General features: G+C 41.3%; 1 protein-coding gene across 1 annotated transcript; it reads right to left on the bottom strand.

Moving 5' to 3' along the window:
* Nucleotides 1-6694: 6694 nt before the first annotated feature.
* On the bottom strand, nt 6695-18004 carry p4ha1a (prolyl 4-hydroxylase, alpha polypeptide I a). Its single transcript, XM_070926855.1, has 15 exons — nt 17886-18004; nt 16985-17068; nt 16748-16844; nt 16455-16606; nt 16094-16231; nt 15540-15797; nt 14856-15037; nt 14595-14771; nt 13054-13124; nt 8566-8665; nt 7875-7928; nt 7723-7788; nt 7283-7351; nt 7006-7102; nt 6695-6882 (listed from the first exon to the last, which is right to left on the bottom strand). Exons 2-15 carry the CDS (start codon nt 17061-17063, stop codon nt 6812-6814), a joined length of 1611 nt encoding a protein of 536 aa, XP_070782956.1. The 5' UTR covers nt 17064-17068; nt 17886-18004; the 3' UTR covers nt 6695-6811.
* Between the last annotated feature and the right edge of the window lie 1856 nt (nt 18005-19860).

Here is a 19860-nt window from a genome sequence, read left to right on the forward strand (position 1 = left end):
GTCAGCAGCGGAGCCAGGAGGAGGACGACTAATACCAGCTGGAACAGAGGAGATGTTGTCACTTTGACTGAGGTTTGAATCTTAAACACTGTTTTAACAGTTTGGCCTCTGGTTTCATGGCGGTGTGGGCAAAGTCAGCTCTAAGAGACAGAAAAGGTGGAGCTAATTGATAATAATGATCTGCGTGGGGTGTCCCTGTAGCAACCATCTAAGCTACTGATATCACAAGCCTCTTCACAGTTTAACAGAAGAAAGATCTGTAAAAGATCAGTTCTCAAACTTACCTCCATTGTCAGATTTCTGCTCATGTGGATCCGTCTGATGCTCTGAAAATACAATAAGAATAAATGTAACAATTGTTTCGTCAGTAAACTCACATGGAACAGATTATTATGTGAATGCAGAACAAGTGGAGTTGAAACTTGGTGTTCGGGTTCAGGCCTCGTCCCTCCCCACACAAGAGAGTGGGGAGGGACAGTAAGCACTTCTCCCACGAATGTGCCGTTTTTTTCACAAAAGACTGTCCAACTGGACCGTGTTGCGCAAAATCGTTTAAAAGAGGCTGTCACAGTTTTGAGTCGGTGTGCATATGAAAGATGAGATGTAAGGTTCAGGGGGAGGGCGTGTCAAGGGTTACAGCATACTGTACCTTTCTTCATCAGGGGTCCATAAAGAGTTTTATAAATCTGAAGATTCAGAAGAAGATTCCTTCAGTCTGTCTCACTCTCACTTCAACTTCATTACTTATATCTACAGAAGGCACTGTGACGCGCCTTTTAGAAAAAAATGTAATAAATACACATAATTACAAGGAACTCTGGAAGTGTGTATTTAGTTTAAAACCAATAATCTTATGTCTACACAGCTGAATGTAATTTATAACCTGTCATCTAATATATTGACTGATACACCCAATAATGTGTTTAACTTTCACTCCAAAACCTCCAGTAGTTCCTGTTCTTCTTCAAACAGATATTATTCATTTCTTTTGTAACTGATTAATTGAACTGAGTTAGTTTGTCTGCCAGTGGCCCCGTAGGACATGATGAATTCAAGAAAAGACATCAGGTGACATCAGGAACAGTTTGTCTTCCATCAGTTTGTCTCCCCCCCCCCCCCCCCCCAGTTAGCAGCACATCATGTTGTACTGTACTTGTGAGGAAATGTTTTCTTTTTAAAAAGGTTTTGGAATTCACACTTATTTGAAATGAAGGGAGCTTTGCTGCAAACGTATGACACTGGGGGGGCTAATACGAGCTAAAACAGTTCAACACCCTGACAGGCTGTAGACGATAACAATCCAACAATTCAGATTCATTTTTTAAAGTGAACATGTTTTCACCAGAATGATGATTAATTTTGTCCAATCTGCAGCACAGAGTGAGTGTCGCCACAGAGATGGACGGATCGAGAGCATGTTTCTGGGCAGACATGTTGTTTTTTATTATGTTTTAAAGCCCCGATAATGTGAGTTCAGAACAACCAGAGACACTTTCACTTTACACCGAGTCATTTCATCCAATGATTGCTCAGTTTTCTCTGCTACTAACCTACAAAAAGTATTACAAGAATAGTTAACTGATGGAAGTGACGTGCTTTCTGCTTGTGTTACAGAAGAAATGAATCCACTCTGAAGAGGAACAGTAACTACTTCAGATTGTAACTGTAACTAAATACTCACTTAAGTAATGTGTATTTAATGATGCAGGAGCAGCATAGTGGTCTTTTATATAAGTGCCTCTGAATGAAAGCGTTTAATCAGGTGGTGGTCCTGGTGTTTTAGGGCACAGGACGGATCTTCATGCTGATGGTCCTCAGAAAGAGACCACTGCAACAGCAGAAAGAGTGCTGTCAGCACTTTATATAGTTTTAACTGCTTTATATACAGTTAGCTAGTTTAACTACTTTATATACAGTTAGCTAGTTTAATAACTTTATAAACAGGTAGCTAGTTTGACTGCTTTATATACAGTTAGCTAGTTTTAACTACTTTATATACAGTTAGCTAGTTTTAACTACTTTATATACAGTTAGCTAGTTTAACTACTTTATATACAGTTAGCTAGTTTAATAACTTTATATACAGTTGGCTAGTTTTAACTACTTTATATACAGTTAGCTAGTTTTAACTACTTTATATACAGTTAGCTAGTTTAACTACTTTATATACAGTTAGCTAGTTTAATAACTTTATATACAGTTAGCTAGTTTAACTACTTTATATACAGTTAGCTAGTTTAATAACTTTATATACAGTTAGCTAGTTTGACTGCTTTATATACAGTTAGCTAGTTTTAACTACTTTATATACAGTTGGCTAGTTGGACTGCTTTATATACACTGAAACATGACACTGCTGTTTGCAACAGGTCAAGCCTTCAACATTCAATACCACCAGTGTAATCTTAAACCATGTCACTTTTCAGATTAAGATTTCACATAAAAAAACATGAATTTATGATATACAACTGTCAGACAAATGTTGCAGTAAAGTACAATATACCCCTCTGTGATGTAGTGGACTATAACTTTACTCAAGTACAGTACTTGAGTAAATGTACTTATATAGTACAGAGTACAGTACCAGTGCTGTGGCCAAAGCTGTAAAATTGCTGTGATCAGTGTTAAGGCACTTTGAGCAAACATCAGTCAACAGTTGTCTTCTGTTGCAGCAGTACTTTATATTTTACTTATTCTGATAAGAAACACATATTTCAGATCTTCCATAACATTCATTCTTTGAACAAAACAATCATCTCTGTCACACACAAACAGGAGTGCAACTTACATTTCTTTGCATAAAATAAAGTTGTGCTGTGTATTGACCCAGAGATATACTTGCTTTTAACTACGCGTTTGTGTGCACATGATGGCTGCCTCATGTATCCGGTGTCCATTTGGAGCGCTGGTTGAGTATGACAAAGAAGCTGGCAACAGATCAGCACCGTTTTAGAATATTCTAAAACAGTCAATGTGGAAACCTGCAAAAATAAAGTGTTTATTGTTTACATCATGCAAACTACATAGGCGTTATGTGAACACTTCTGCTAACACCACAGCCGGTTGACTACGCGAACGCGTGGTTAAAAAGCAAGTATATTTGTCTTAGGTGAACATGTTTTCTGCAGCAGTGAAACAGATCTGAGGTCAGTGATTCAGTGAGGGAGTGATGATGAACAGGTGAACTGCTGCACCTATAAAAAGGAGAAACACTGACATTTACGTTGAGCGAGTTAACAGTGGCAGTGATCAGCCCGGGAAGACTACTGACCAGGAAGAGCGACTCCACTGCAATCAACAAGTCCAGAGTCCACAGTCCTTGAGTGCACCAACGAGGCTTCAGCAGTCCGAGTTCGTCTCTCCCACAGCTGAAGCCTCGTATTAAAGATTACAGAGTGGTACTTATTACTTTTATGTAAAAAATCTGAGCACTTCTTCCACCACTTCCCATTTTGTTGCTCTTACACACCACACAGGTCAAAGGTCTGGGTCCTGATTGGTTCACACAGTCTGCTGTGACAGTTCAGGTTATGTGACCCGACGAAGGGGCAAAGTTATGAACAGTGTTAACTAGCTTACAGCTAGCATGAGCTCAACGCTGGCTGAACTAATTAACTCTGCTGCAGCAGCAGCTCGATGTTTCTGTGGTGAAAACCTTACGAGCTCTGAGGCTAATTAATGACTAATAACACTGGGGAACAATTTGAAAAAAAAATTCTGTTGAGTTAGATTTTTATGCTGATTAAAACTAAAATTGGCATGCTGATCCCAAAATTGCAGTCAGTTTTTTTCTAGCACGTCAAGTTTTTTCTCCACAGCTTACCCTCCAGATAAGTTCCACTGATTAGCTGTAGTAAGACTTGCCAGCTGATTACGATTGGACTCATCTACAGCTACGTGGCAACTTGTTTGTGCAGTCACAATTGAGACAGTGCGGTGAGAGGTGTGTGCAGCTCCCAATTGGTCAGTACTATCACACACATATCTGTTAAGTACAGTATCTTTCATATTTCTTAAGAAAGCGGGGATCCTATAGTTCAAAAACTTGACGTGATCGAGAAAGACTGAGATCAGTTTTGGATTCCGCACCCAAAAATTAGTTAAAAACAGCTGTCAGACCTAACTCAACAAAAATTGTGTTCCCCAGTGTTATCAGTATGACAATACAGATAATTAAGTTACATACCAATAAACCAGCTGATTTTTGACTGTTCCAAGTTTTTCATCTTGAATTTTGGTGTCTGAACTTCATCAGTGAGGTCTGAATCTTTTCACCTGACTTGAACTTTTAGATCAGAATCTGAATTTGAGTAACTTGGAAAAAAAGAACCCAAAACATTTTATTTCAGAGGGACGTTCAAACCACCTCCATTCAGATACATGGTGTTGAAAGTAAGATATTTAAATATTGTACACTCAGTAATATTCACATTTTAACATTAAAGGAATAGTTTGACATTTTAGAAAATAGTTATGCTAACCGGCTGCTGGCCGTAGTTTCATATTTCCTGTACAGATATGAGAGTGGCATCAACCTGAATATGAGTATATATATGAGTATATGAGATTCTTCCACCGACGGCGTTGTGATGGATTTTATTTACAGCCTCAATTTCTTTCTGCTAATGAGCACGAGAGGTTTAACATAGTTGGTTTCAAAATAGGTTCTCGTGCTGCGTTCATGTGACAACTGTTGTAATTAAGATTAAATATGACCTTCAGTGAAGCTGCATGAGTGGCGGGGGGGGCACAGTGTGTCTCTGTTAAATGTCAGCGTTTATCTGTTGTTTGTCCTGCAGTGAGTGAATGACCTCAAGGCTGAAACAGCCTGAACACACACACACACACACACACACACACACACACACACACACACACACACACACACACACACACACACACACACACACACACACACACACACACACACACACACTGTATTGGTGGATAAGAGGGGTGTAACCATTCTGAGTGGAGGGGGGGTCATGACAGTGTGACAGTTGGTGGGAGTGACATGGTGGGCGAGTCACATAGATGGAGAGCAAAGAGAGAGGATCTGTCTATCCTCCTGAGGTCAGGTGACCAGTGATGGAGGAAGTATTCAGATCCTTTACTGCTTTACTGCAGTAAAAGTATTAATACCACATGTAAAAATACTCTGTTACAGGTAGAAGTACAGAAAACGTGAGCCGGTTTTTGGAAACATGTAAAAATGTTCAGAGAATCACAGCTTCAAGTAAAATAACAGAACAAAGTGGAGCTCCTGATCAGATAGACAGACAGGCAGACAGACAGACAGGCAGGCAGGCAGGCAGGCAGACAGCCAGCCAGCCGGCCAGTGACCTCTGTGACGACGAGTGTAACAAAGCACAAATAGTGGCGAGTTGTGTTTGTAATCATCAATACAACATTTAAGGAGCAGCTAACGTGGAGTGAAGCTTCGTGTTGATGCTGCAGCAGTCGCCATGGTAACAGTCACAAAAACTGAGGAGAGTTTAGGAGAACGGAGTGAGTCACACTGACATCTGCTGTTTAAAACCCCGCAATTTACACATTAATAATAATAATTATATATATGACCAATCTATTCATGATCAGTTTAAGGTTTTTAAGAGATTTTGGTTTAAATTAGAACTAGGTGCAAATTAATGACATTTTATGAAATTTGTATTCCATATTCAGGCACATTAAAAGGATTTTGGGTCGATAATAATATTAATCATGCGTAAGTTCAGGGCTTCATGGATAAATGAATGAATTCTGATATATTAAGTGGTTTTCTGAATGGGTTAAATGGATAATAAATGTACAAAATAACATTACAGGTGCCCCTTAATTTGTACATCTTAATATTTACCAAATGTCCGAGCACTAAAGCATCCCTGAATTAATAGAAAATTAAAAAGGCCCTGTTATGATGTATTAAAAGGTATAATTAAAAGGTTGGCTTTCATGGTCATTTGTCATTTAAAAGTAGTTTTGAACCTTTAAAATGTCCTTAAACTGTGCAGATAATCCATTAATACCTTATATACATATATTAATACATTACCATCACTTTACTTCAGCTCGCTGTATTTAGTGTTTATAAGCAGTAGATAATATAATAAAGTAGTATAAACACATTAGTGTGATATGAATGTATTGTTATAACTAGAACGCCTGTGAAGCGTCTCATTGGTATATAAACAGATAATAAACTGACAGTTTAACACAGCTGCTATCATTTTAAATATGTCTTCACATTTTAGAAGTATTAAATATATATGTATTATATTTATTATGTAATTTACATTGTTTTATTCTAATATTAATGAAGTATATTTGTTTATAAATAGAACCAGTTACAGATGCCTCATAAGAGGAGCTGTAGTTCAAATCTGCTCAAAACTACATTGTAATGTGTTTATACAGTTTTATCATATCATATATTGCTTCTAAATGCTAAATAAAGTGGTTCATTATCCCATTACAAATACCTTAATAACATCAATATTAACGGCTAAATGAATGGCAACAAGTTAATTAATGCATTAATTAATGTTTTTAGCCAACATATCTGCATTAACAGTGTGTCATATTTTGAAAGTTATTGAATATTGGCATCGGAAACTTGACTCTAATTATCAGCTCTGGGTCACACACACACACACACACACACACACACACACACACACACACACTCAGTCTTCAGATAAAAATAAAGGTGTCAGATCACATGTGCAGCCACAGACTCAGCAGCTTGAAGGGAGACTGACGGCTGAGGAGGAGGAGGAGGAGGAAGACTGAGATGAAGGAGCAGAGTCTGCCGTCAGTCGGTCTCCTGGAGGCCACAGCGCCTCCTGAACTCCTGCCCTCGTTCATGGATCCATTTATTGGAGACTGCAGACACAGAGGACCAACACATGATGAGTTCTGGGTCCAGACTGAAACTCTGTAGATTCACGACTGAAAGGCAGAAACATACGGACGCGTTCTCACGTCAGACATGTTTTGTGGACTCACCCCACTTGTTGCCGACTAGAACAGGACAGGCGGCGTGTCGGGTCCGATAGTCTCCTTCTCCACTGGGGTACAGATTGTACCAGAACACCGCCGTCCCCTGGAGACACACAGCAACACAACACTTCAGTGTAGCGCTGAACCGTCCGTCGGTTCATCGATTATTATGATCAATTATGAAATCTTCACCCTCGAAGAGCTTTGATACACCAAACAGTCGGGAGGTTAATCAATAATGAAAGTAATCAGCAGTGAGTTGCAGCACTAAAGTGAACTGTACCTTTTTGGGCCAGACAGACGCTCCTACGTCAGTGAAGACGGTGGCGCCCCCTGCCTGTACATCACTCATCTGCAACGTGAGCGTTCAACACTTTCAGTCCCTCTCAAAGGCTCCGTTTCTCAGAATAACAGGACTGTTTGAAACTGAACATTTATTTGATGGGAATAGTTGCGTTCAAGAGTTGTGGTGGATCATATTAACATGTAGACTGAAGGTTCATCACAGAACAGTAACGCAACTAATCAATGACGTCACAGCAGCCTCATGACTAATAAATAAAGCAGTGAATACTGATGACGTAAAACATCAAACATTCACTCAAAGTAACTTTTACTCAAATAAACGGACCAATCGGTTCGTCTACAAGCCTCAGACAGCGAGTAGGACGCCGGCGTTCTGACCGAGATAAGAAGATAAGAAACAGAGTGATGGTTACTGACGTAAAGCAGCCAGGTGGCGATTCGGTTTCCTGTCCCCAACTCTTCAAAAGCATCTGGTTCATCTTTCTGAGAAATCACAACACAACAGTTATAGCAGCCTGCAACATTACAGTGAGGAACACAGTGAGAACCTGCTGCTAACGTTTATTCACCCGTCCAAAGTCGAAGTGAGGTTCGTACTGTCCTCCGACACCGTAGTTCGCCACCTGCATCCACGAACACACACAAAGAAATAACATTTTAAGAAATAGTACCAAAAGACAAATCAAAGACACGTTTGACCCTGAATCACTTGATACATCCGGTTTATTTAGAAGCTGAAGCTCTTCGGCGTCACAGCTGAGCTGCTGTTCTTCCTCGGATGTTTGCAGGTTCACAGATTGTGCGATCTGAGTGAAAGTGAATTTTCTTTTGTTCTGAAGGAATCGTGATGAGTTAAGAGTTATTGTTCCATGAAATGACTCGACTGAAGCCTGAAATGTTCTGCTGCTCAGAGGATCAAAAACTGGAACAGCTGTATTAGTTTGTTAACTTTGTCTGAAAACCACCGAGTGAGTATTCCCTCTGGTCCCTGCAGCATTACACCGTCAGTGTTTCTGTCCGCGGTTCATGTTGTACATCAGATCTACTAATCTTTGGATTTTAGTATTGGTTTTTATATTGTTCTTATGAGCTCATGAGGACACAGCTTTTAAAACTTCATTCATTCAAGTTATATATATACGTATATATATATATATATACGTATATATACGTATATATATATATATATATATATATATATATATATATATATATACGTATATATATATATATATATATATATAAGCAGGTGAGAGTCACCTGCAGGTCCTCAGCGGTGGTGACGTCCAGACCGGTGATGTCCTCGATCCTCTGGTTGATCTTGTCCACCACTGGATGTTCAAAGGCTGTGAGCCAAGCACTGAGAGAGGAGGGAGGAGGGAGGAGGGAGGAGAGAGGAGGGAAGAGGGAAGAGGGAGGAGGGAGGAGAGAGGGAGGAGGGAGGAGGGAGGAGAGGAAGGAGGGAGGAGGGAGGAGGGAAGAGGGAGGAGAGAGGAGAGAAGAGGGAGGGGGGAGGAGAGAGGAGGGAGGGAGGAAGGAGAGAGAGAGGAGAGAGGGAGGAGGGAGGAGAGAGGAGGGAAGAGGGAGGAGAGGAAGGAGGGAGGAGAGAGGAGGGAGGAGGGAAGAGGGAGGAGGGAGGAGAGAGGAGAGAGGAGAGAGGGAGGAGGAAGAGAGGGAGGAGAGAGGGAGGAGGGAGGAAAGAGGAGGGAGGAGGGAGGAGGGAGGAGAGAGGAGGGAGGAGGGAGGAGGGAAGAGGGAGGAGGGAGGAGAGGAGAGAGGGAGGAGGGAAGAGGGAGGAGAGAGGGAGGAGGGAAGAGGGAGGAGGGAGGAGAGAGGGAGGAGGGAGGAGAGAGGAGGGAAGAGGGAGGAGAGGAAGGAGGGAGGAGAGAGGGAGGAAGGAGAGAGGAGAGAGGAGAGAGGGAGGAGAGAGGAGAGAGGAGAGAGGAGAGAGGGAGGAGGGAGGAGAGAGGAGAGAGGAGAGAGGAGAGAGGGAGGAGGGAGGAGGGAGGAGGGAGGAGGGAAGAGGGAGGAGAGAGGAGGGAAGAGGGAGGGGGGAGGAGAGAGGAGGGAGGGAGGAAGGAGAGAGGGAGGAGAGAGGAGAGAGGGAGGAGGGAGGAGAGAGGAGGGAAGAGGGAGGAGAGGAAGGAGGGAGGAGAGAGGAGGGAGGAGGGAAGAGGGAGGAGGGAGGAGAGAGGAGAGAGGAGAGAGGGAGGAGGAAGAGAGGGAGGAGAGAGGGAGGAGGGAGGAAAGAGGAGGGAGGAGGGAGGAGGGAGGAGGGAGGAGAGAGGAGGGAGGAGGGAGGAGGGAAGAGGGAGGAGGGAGGAGAGGAGAGAGGGAGGAGGGAAGAGGGAGGAGAGAGGGAGGAGGGAAGAGGGAGGAGGGAGGAGAGAGGAGGGAAGAGGGAGGAGGGAGGAGAGAGGGAGGAGGGAGGAGAGAGGAGGGAAGAGGGAGGAGAGGAAGGAGGGAGGAGAGAGGAGAGAGGAGAGAGGGAGGAAGGAGAGAGGAGAGAGGGAGGAAGGAAGAGGGAGGAGGGAGGAGAGAGGGAGGAAGGAGAGAGGAGAGAGGAGAGAGGGAGGAGAGAGGAGAGAGGAGAGAGGAGAGAGGGAGGAGGGAGGAGAGAGGAGAGAGGAGAGAGGGAGGAGGGAGGAGGGAGGAGAGACGGAGGAGGATATTGTCTCACTGTGTGTCAGTACACTTAAGCACGATACAGATGTTAGCAGATGTTACTGAGCAGGACTAAAGGAAACAGAAAGAAAGAGAAACGTCTGAAGTGACTTCATCAGACGGACGTTAGACTCCTCAGTTTCAACACAAACACTGAAACCTTCATGAAGGAGGATTTATAGACTATTATACTGCTTGTAAATGCTGTTAAAATAAAGTACTACAGACTGATTTTAGAGGCCTGAAGAGGTAAAATGTCTTTTTAAATCCTGCTGATGATCTCTCGACCCCCCAGATTTATTTTGGGATTTGTTGATGATCTTAATGTCATGTTGAGTGACTCTTCAAAGTGATCAATATTTCCTTCTGAAATTTAATGGAGGCAAAGAAAGTCTCCAAAATTGGAAAACATAAGATCCAAGTACATAATTGGTAGAGAGGAACCTTTATTTATTATTATTATTATTATTATTATTATTAATATTAATATTTGGGTGAGCTGACTCTTTAAAAGCTGCATGACTAACACCTGACAATCGATCCAGGTTGTTATGACACACAGCAGACGATCGATCACCGAGTGTTTCTGGGGTTTGAACCAAACAAAGCTGCAGCAGCAGTGCGACGCTGCCGTCCAGCTCTTACCTCTTGGAGACTCTGTAATGGGCCGTGGTCAGTTTGCCTGTCTGAGGGTCATGCACCGTGGCACGTCTTAGCTAGCTCACCAGTCACATTATAGTTACACAGAGAGAGAGAGACAGAGAGAGAGACAGGTCACTAGCTGACACAGAGATGATGCAGTCAGAGAGGCACCAGGAGCTTCAGGACAGAAAGTTCAACTTCTGCATCAGCTGTGTTTTCTGCAACAACTTAGTCAGAGAAAGTGTTTAAAAAGAAGACAGCAAAGCAGCAACTCTTCACTGATCACCTGTTCGCTCAGTGCAGCAGTGGTGGAAGAAGTATTCAGATCCCTTACTTATCTAAAAGTACCACACTGTAAAAATACTCCATAACAGGTAAAAGTGCTACATTCAATATTCTACTCAAGTAAAAGTTCAATTATTCTCAGCTTCATGTAGTTAAAGTATCAGCAGTAAAAGTTTGAACTACTTTACAGTTAGCTGGTTTTAACTACTTTACAGTTAGCTGGTTTTAACCACTTTATATACGGTTAGCTGGTTTTAACTGCTTTATATACGGTTAGCTAGGTTTAACTACTTTACAGTTAGCTGGTTTTAACCACTTTACAGTTAGCTGGTTTTAACTACTTTATATACAGTTAGCTGGTTTTAACTACTTTATATACAGTTAGCTGGTTTTAACTACTTTATAAACAGTTAGCTAGTTTTAACTACTTTATATACGGTTAGCTGGTTTAACTACTTTATATACAGTTAGCTAGTTTTAACTAATTTATATACGGTTAGCTGGTTTAACTACTTTATATACAGTTAGCTGGTTTAACTACTTTATATAGAGTTAGCTAGTTTTAACTACTTTATATACAGTTAGCTGGTTTAACTACTTTATATACAGTTAGCTGGTTTTAACTACTTTATATACAGTTAGCTGGTTTTAACTACTTTATATACAGTTAGCTAGTTTTAACTACTTTATATACGGTTAGCTGGTTTTAACTGCTTTATATACAGTTAGCTAGTTTTAACTACTTTATATACAGTTAGCTGGTTTAACTACTTTATATACAGTTAGCGAGTTTTAACTGCTTTATATACAGTTAGCGAGTTTTAACTGCTTTATATACAGTTAGCTAGTTTTAACTACTTTAGATACAGTTAGCTGGTTTAACTACTTTATATACAGTTAGCAAGTTTTAACTGCTTTATATACAGTTAGCTAGTTTTAACTGCTTTATATACAGTTAGCTGGGTTAGTCCAGTGGTTCCCAACCTAGGGGTTGGCCTGCTCCAAAGGGTCACCAGATAAAGCTGAGGGATCGTGAGATGAGTAAGGGGAGAGGAAAGAGGAAAGAAGTTCTGATACACAAATCTGTTTTCAGTTTTTGGACTTTTCTCTAATCTTTTCTTGTGAAATATTGATAATTTGAACAGAAATTAAATCATGTGGGACGTGCAAAATAAATAAACTACCCTTGTCTAAAAGAAACATGATTCAAGCTAATTAACTTCTTAAATAAATGAATAAATTAAATGCTGCAAACGTTTACAGCTTGTTGACATGTTGAACCTGATCCAGCAGACATGAAGCTGTCTGACATGTCAAAGTCTCCTGCTGCCTCTTGTGACAAAGTAAAAGAGATTCAAAGAGAGTCAAACACAGAAACCTTTGACTCCTTCATATAAACAAAAACAAGCAGCTTTATTCTTGGCAAGAGCAGCATGTCTGAAAAGTACCTTGGAACATTGTTTTCATTGTGGATGAATCATTATTTTCTCCATTAATCAATCGATTGTTTGGTCACAATGACCCAGAGCCCAAAGTGACGCCTTCACAAAGCTCCACATTATTAACAAGACATTACAATTATTAACAGCATTCAGAGGAAAAGCAACTAATCTTCATCTGAGAAGCTGGAACCGGCAAATGGTTTCACACCATCAATTCACTTTCTGTCAATCCACTAATTGATTGATCGATCAATTAATTAATTAATAGTTTCAGCTGTACTTGTATAAACTGTTGGGGAGTTTCATTTATAACAAAACATTATATTTTATAAACCCTTCATATGTTTTGTGTGTAAAAATCTTAATCTGCAAAGTAACTAGTAAATAAAACAGTCAAATAAATGTAATGAAGTAAAAAGTACAAGATGTCCCTCTGAGATGTGGTGCAGTAGAAGTAGAAAGCAGCATGAAAAGAAAATACTCAAGTAAGGTACAAGTACCTCAAATTTCTATCTAAGTACAAGTACTTGAGTAAATGTACTTCCACTACTGGTAACAGCCCAGTTGCCGTTTATATTTCTAGTCTTGCCAAGACAGCAGCCGACACAGAGGGGGGAGGACATGTTGGGGGACACGGGGTGGGGTGGTGGGGGGCAGGAAGGTGAGAAAGCTGCTGTCTCCCTGCAGACGTCCCTCCTGCTCGGGCAGCTCTTACCTCTTACTGATGCGGTAGTGGGCCGTCTCCAGCACACCGGTTACGGGGTTGGAGATGGTGGCTCGACGCAGCTGTGGAGCCAATCGGCCGACAGTTACAGAGAGACACACACCGATTCCCTGATGCACGCTCACTCATTTATACTGACATGCTGTCTGTGGGCATCTTTACTAAACCTGGGAGTTGGTTAGTTTAACTGCTGTATATACAGTTAACTAGTTTAACTGCTTTATATACAGTTAGCTAGTTTAACTGCTTTATATACAGTTAGCTAGTTTTAACTGCTGTATATACAGTTAGGTAGTTTTAACTGCTTTATTTACAGTTAGCTAGTTTTAACTGCTTTATATACAGTTAGCTAGTTTTAACTGCTGTATATACAGTTGGCTAGTTTTAACTGCTGTATATACAGTTAACTAGTTTGAACTACTTTATATACACTTAGCTAGTTTAACTACTTTATATACAGTTAGCTAGTTTAACTACTTTATAAACAGGTAGCTAGTTTAACTACTTCATATACAGTTAGCTAGTTTGAACAGCTTTATATACAGTTAGCTTGTTTTAAGTTAGCTAGATCCACTGGTTTAATCTTTAACAATGAAGTTGTATATTATAAGCTTATTGTATTTTGTTTTAGGTAAAATCTCTATCTGGAAAGTAACAAGTAACTAAAGCTGTCAGATAAAAGTGTAATATTGCATCAAATATTTCCCAGAGTAGAAAGTAGTAAAAGATGGTAATACTCATATTGAGTACCTCAATATTGTACTTAAGTACAGTACTTGAGTAAATATACTCAGTTACTTTCCACCACTGCTCACTATGTAATCATTTGTTTACAGTAAAGTATTTACTGCCCCCCTGCTAACATAGACCCTCATGTTGTTTTGCTGTAGTGCTGTTGTCACTGAAGGCATGCTAAAGTGCTAAATGTTACATGTTAAACATTAACATGTTAACATGCTTAGCTGTAAGCATGTTAAAGGTACCCTGTGGTGTTGCATTGTAAACAAAGTTTCTGTTTAAAATCAGTGTTTCTCACCAAAACACATTGTGTGGATCCTTCAGGTCTAACAAATGTGTGGAATGTATTTTCTTGCTAATAAAACATTTACAAAACCGATAAGCTACTGTTGCTAATCTTTATGTTCTTGGGCGACACATATACAGTTTACGCTGAAACGCTGTCTACGGCTAACTTTTAATGTTTCCAGGACCGACTCCACGCTGTGGATGTGCTAGTCGCGAATGAGGTTTTTTTTGCGTAACTTCTGAGCCCACAAAATAATAGTTAGTTAACTGCTGCTTGGAAGTCACTCTTTAGCAAACCTGCACTGTTTACATCCATGTCCTCCTCTTCCCTTCTGATCAGTGTAATAGTGTGAAACTGTCAGCAGGACGATGTGTGCCAGATACAAACATTAAAAACATTAAAGACATTGTTCCACAGCTCTACTAGACGTCAAAAACTCCACAGGGAACCTTTAACAGAACCAAAGCTGTTTCTTTACCGACTGTGAGTTGATGTTTTGACTCACCCTGGGTTTGGCCAGCTCTTTCACCTTCTCAATCTCCTTGTCTGACACGATGTTGTGGTATCGGACAATGTGGGGGTGGTCCCATTCGTCTTCCTGCTTCACTGGACCAATCACGTATTTTGGGTGGCGATTGTTGTCGTAGTAACGGCAGAAGAGACGGCTCTGCCTGCGAGGAGTCTGACAGAAAAGACAAGCGGGATGACTCTAATGACATCTAACAGCGTGTATCTAAGCGTTTGTTTCCTCTCCTCCTCTCCTCACCATCCGGAGGCCCTCGCCACGACACAGCTGCTCATACTTCTTCCTCTCTGGCAGGTAATCATCAGGTCGACCCTTCCTCTGTCTCCCCTCAGTCTCCTCCTCTTTCTCCTCCACCTTCTTCTGTTTTTCCAGCTGATACTCAAAGTACCTCAGGTTCCCATTGGCTCTCTGGTGTGTCGGGTCTAACTAGGCAGAATCATAATCCAGGTCAGTCAGCCACAAACAAAGCTCAAGATGGAAATTCTGTTTTGTGGGTTTTTAATTACAAAACACAATTAATGACCAAGTATGTTCCCGCAGTGTTATCTAAAACAGAGAAGTGCTTATATAATAGTTGGTGGGTTATTACAATTTAACACCAATATCCTTATTTGATGAAATGTGTGAGATGTTCACTAATTTCCTCTCTCAGTACACATCACTCAACCCTGCTGTAAAGTTATAAAAGAGGCCCTGGTTCCCAAGTAAGACTACAACAGGCGGGAGGAACACTTCAGGAAACAAGCCTTGTCTGGAACAACCCTTTAATACATTATTCATACTGAGGCTGTATTGCTTGGTTTAGATGCACCACCTGTCACATCTGATTGGTGGCTCTGAACACGAGCTGATTGGATAAACAAAATAAACAGAGGTGTTTTCTCTCTCTGCTGTGCGCATCATGCTACTGATCATGTTACTGACCGAGCTCCAGCAGCCTCTTGGTGAAGTCTAGTGCTCTCTCCAGCTCCCCCTGCTGGTAGACGGAGTAGCTCAGGTAGTCCAGGATGGCCACAGCGTCCACTATGCTGGACGTCTCTCCCTGATCCAGCTGCCTCAGGGCCTGAACCATCCACAGCTCCGTGTGGTAGTAGTCTGCGTCCGAGTACGCCACCTTCCCGAGGTCGTAGCAGTCGTCGACAGTCAGAATGCTTCGGTGTGAGGTGGCCAAGGAGCCTGAGCCTGAGCAGGCGAGAGAAGGGGAGAAAACTGAAAATGACTGTACCTTCCTTCCAGAGTGTCTTTTTTGTCACTTTAAATTCTCCATTTGTCTTTTTCCACAGTAGGAACGTCTTCCAGGAACATTTAAAGGATTTTTAGAAAACCTTCAAATTTACTTTATTTCACCACAGTGGCCCTAATAATCTGCTGTAATTTTAATTTCTGACTGGAGCAAAGAGAAACCTGACACCCCCCCCCCCCCCCCCACCCCCCACCCCCACGCCCTCCTGACATCCAGGCTTTGTGGCTCTGCTGACCTGGCAGCTGTCCGGTGGAGATGGTGTTGGTATCCAGCTGGTAGGTGTCCAGCAGCCTCATCAGAGCTTTGGCGGCTCCCGTCTGGTCGTCATCATTGGGGAAGTTCTGCCTCTGGATGGTGAGGTTAGAGATGAACACTGAAACACCACAGAAGAAGACCCCACACACACACACACACACACACACACACACACACACACAGGAATGGTCAGTGTCTCTGACAAGATGAAGGACATAACACAACTCTCGTTTCTATGTTCCTGCCAGTTTGAGCTGACAGATACGAGTGGACAGAAGTGGTTTAAGGTAACAGTCTGTGCGTGTGTGTGTGTGTGTGTGTGTGTGTGTGTGTGTGTGTACCATCAGACATGTCAGTGAGCACCAGGCTCTCCAGCTCCCCCCACTCTGTGTTGAGTCTCTTGATCAGTTTGAAGGCATTCACTGGGTGTCCCAGGAAATCCTCTGAGTCCTGAGTGGCCGCTGCAGAGAGGACGTCCAGTTTGTCGGCCCATCTGGACACACACACACACACACACACACACACACACACACACACACACACACAAATCAGTGTAGAGCCTTTTAATTCAGTAGCAATATTTAGGAATAAAAGCCCAAATATCCATCTGGTCTGCTGACAACTCCTCTCATACTTTTTAATCTGCTCCAGTTTGTTCTCCTCTGCTCTGATGTAGTCCTTCAGAGAGGTGACCAGGTCCTTCTCAGTGAACAGCAGGTCAGTCATGTGACCTGACACACACACACACACACACACACACACACACAAAGTTTAGAGCTACAGCAATAGTCAGCAATCAATGGCAAACCAGTTGAGCTGAACAACGCAGAGGAGGCAGATGTATGAATGAACAGGAGGAACATTTACTCACCGATGGAGGTGAAGAAGTCATTATGAGCTGAGGAGCAGGTGAAGAGGAGGATGTGGATCAACAAACAACAGAAAGCCATCCAGCCTGCAGAGAAACACAATGATGGTGAGACGAAGGATAAAATAACTGGACTGGATATCAAGCCTCGAAACCTTCATGGTGCCTGTGGTATCAAAATCTGTCTCTGATCAGATGTGTCAATTTATATATTATACATTTATTTATTTATCTTTGGGACGAATGGTGATATTCAGTTTACTGAGATATAAAACAAAGAAAAGCAATGAATTATTAATCATTATATGAATTACTTGATAATCAAAGCTGCATCAATTAATCCACTATTTATTTCAGTACTGATCCCAACAATACAATGAAGGAATGTAAACTAATATATAATATAATTATACAAATATAACGAACAAACTGCACTACATTACAACCTCTGCTCATACTGTACGTTGTTGTGATGTTACCGTGTCGTCTTTTATTGTGCGGATCTGTCAGCTTTCCTCTCATAGTTTCAGGAGCTGAACTCAACTGTCTTTAACTTGAACGTTACATGAACCTGTCCTAACACAACCAAGTGGCCTGTCCAGGAATGTCTGGACTGGGGGGCTGTAGCCTGCTGGGGGGCTGTAGCCTGCTGGGGGGGGTTCACCAGCAGACAATACAATAAAGAGGCAACGTGAAGGTTGAGATGACACACTAACGTTTGATGTAACGTTACCGCCATTAGCGGTGCTGTTTTATAGGAAGTCCCTGTAGTAAAGTGGTCGTTACAGCGGAGGACATTAGTAGATAAACCCGAGTCCAACACGCCACGAATAGTTAAGAGTTTCTGGTTAATTTCATCCAACAGAGACGGACACAAACAAGACGTGGCAGCGGCGGCTTTTACCGTCTTATCCCCGGGAAGGACTCTGAAAACAGGGAAGTCCTCGTCGGTTTCAGACGCAGTCCACAAAATCCTCAAATTACCTCTTCTGTTGCTCAAGAGTCAAGCTAGCAGCAAGAAATACACAACTTCTTCTTCTTCTTCTTCTTCTTCTTCATCAAAATGGCGGCAAACAACGCTTTACCGCCACTTGCAGGACTGGAGGAGACAAGACTTTCGTCCATTATGGAAATGAAGTTCATTAACTTGTGTTTTCCATTTGGATTACACCAACCAGACAAAAGGGCCTCCATTAAATCCAGTTAACTTCATTCGATTAAACACCAACGGATTTATATTTAGTATGGACCAGGTACATTTCGACAAGACACAAATGAGACAGGTAATTGCTTACTGTTTAATTAATTAATTTGCACTATACATTTACTTAATTTTTCAATTTGGGTGTGAATTCACTTCAAACATGTTGATAATTAATGGATTAATTAATAGATGGTAACTCACACGTTCTTGGTCAATTTCAAGTGTTTTTTCCCCCTTAAAACCCCCTTAAACCATGCATATAATCTGTTAATCCATGAATTAAATATTAAGTGAGACTATGAAAACTCTGCTGAGCAGCAACCACTGTGGCAACAAGGTTAGCTAACATTAGCCCCCATAAGGTTAGCTAACATTAGCCACCATAAGATTAACTAAAATTAGCTAACATTAGCCACCATAAAGTTAGCTAACATTAGCCACCATAAGGTTAGCTAACATTAGCCACCATAAGATTAACTAAAATTAGCTAACATTAGCCACCATAAGGTTAGCTAACATTAGCCACCATAAGGTTAGCTAGCATTAGCCACCATAAGGTTAGCTAACATTAGCCACCATAAGATTAGCTAACATTAGCCACCATAAGATTAGCTAATATTAGCCATCATAAGCTACTGGTCATATCAGACCAAGAAAGGTTGTGTCTGCAAAACCCTTCATCTGTTATTTCTTCTCTGAAAAGTTACATAGCCTCGCTTTAAAATAAATTAGAAATATTTTTCATCTCTATTAATGGCCTTTTGAGGTAAAACTTAAGATGTTTGGTTTCATAGTTTTACAGAGCTGATGTTAAACTCTAACCTCTAGACCACCACAGGAAGTACAAACACAGAAACACACGGTGGGTAAAGTTTATTGTAAAGGTGCATCTTATTAAACATTGATAAACAGTGCGAAACACACCTTTGTGTTCAGTGACCTCCTCCGTCAGTGGCAGGTGAGTCTTTGGTGTCACTCGCTTTACACTGAAACCAGATCCAAACCCCACAGGTTATCCATTATCCTTGTGTCAGTCATATTTACAATACGTACAAATATTGTACACAGCTGTAAGTGTGTCTGAAAAGCCAGTGAAACAGGCCATAAAGGAGATGAGGAAGGTGAACATTTTATATCAGACACGCAGATTTAAGTGTTGTCATGGATTTCAGTACATTGTGCAAAAATACAGTGTCCAAAGTGCTTGTATGTACAGATATATGTGAGTCTGTGTTGTCGTCCATGTGTCTGCTCTGTAGAAAACATCCTGAGGAAGAAGCTGCACGACTGTGAACACAAGAAGTCATCGTTAAAGGCGTTAAAGGAGAAATCCACCTGCAGTTAAACATCAGTAATAAGGTCAGTCTGTGAGAATCAGTGGCGTCCTGCAGGTATTTCATGGTTTTCCCCTCTGATTTCTGCTTCTTCAGAGCAAACTGTAGACAAGAGTCAGAAAACGTGTTGCTTTCAATCAAAGAAAGCAGTTTAAAAAGTCCTCCTCCTGCTCCTGTGCGTCCCTTTCTGTTAGTTGGCCACAGTTAGGACAAAAAAATAGAATATATGAAAAAAGTTGGAATATTTTGAGAAAAAATAGGAATATTTCAACATAAAGGTGCAGTATTTCAAGAATAAAATCTCGAGAATAAAATCATAATATTTCAAGATAAAGTCCTAA

The sequence above is a fragment of the Enoplosus armatus genome, chromosome 20 (assembly GCF_043641665.1).
Source record: "Enoplosus armatus isolate fEnoArm2 chromosome 20, fEnoArm2.hap1, whole genome shotgun sequence".
NCBI classification, from domain to species: Eukaryota; Metazoa; Chordata; class Actinopteri; order Centrarchiformes; family Enoplosidae; genus Enoplosus; species Enoplosus armatus.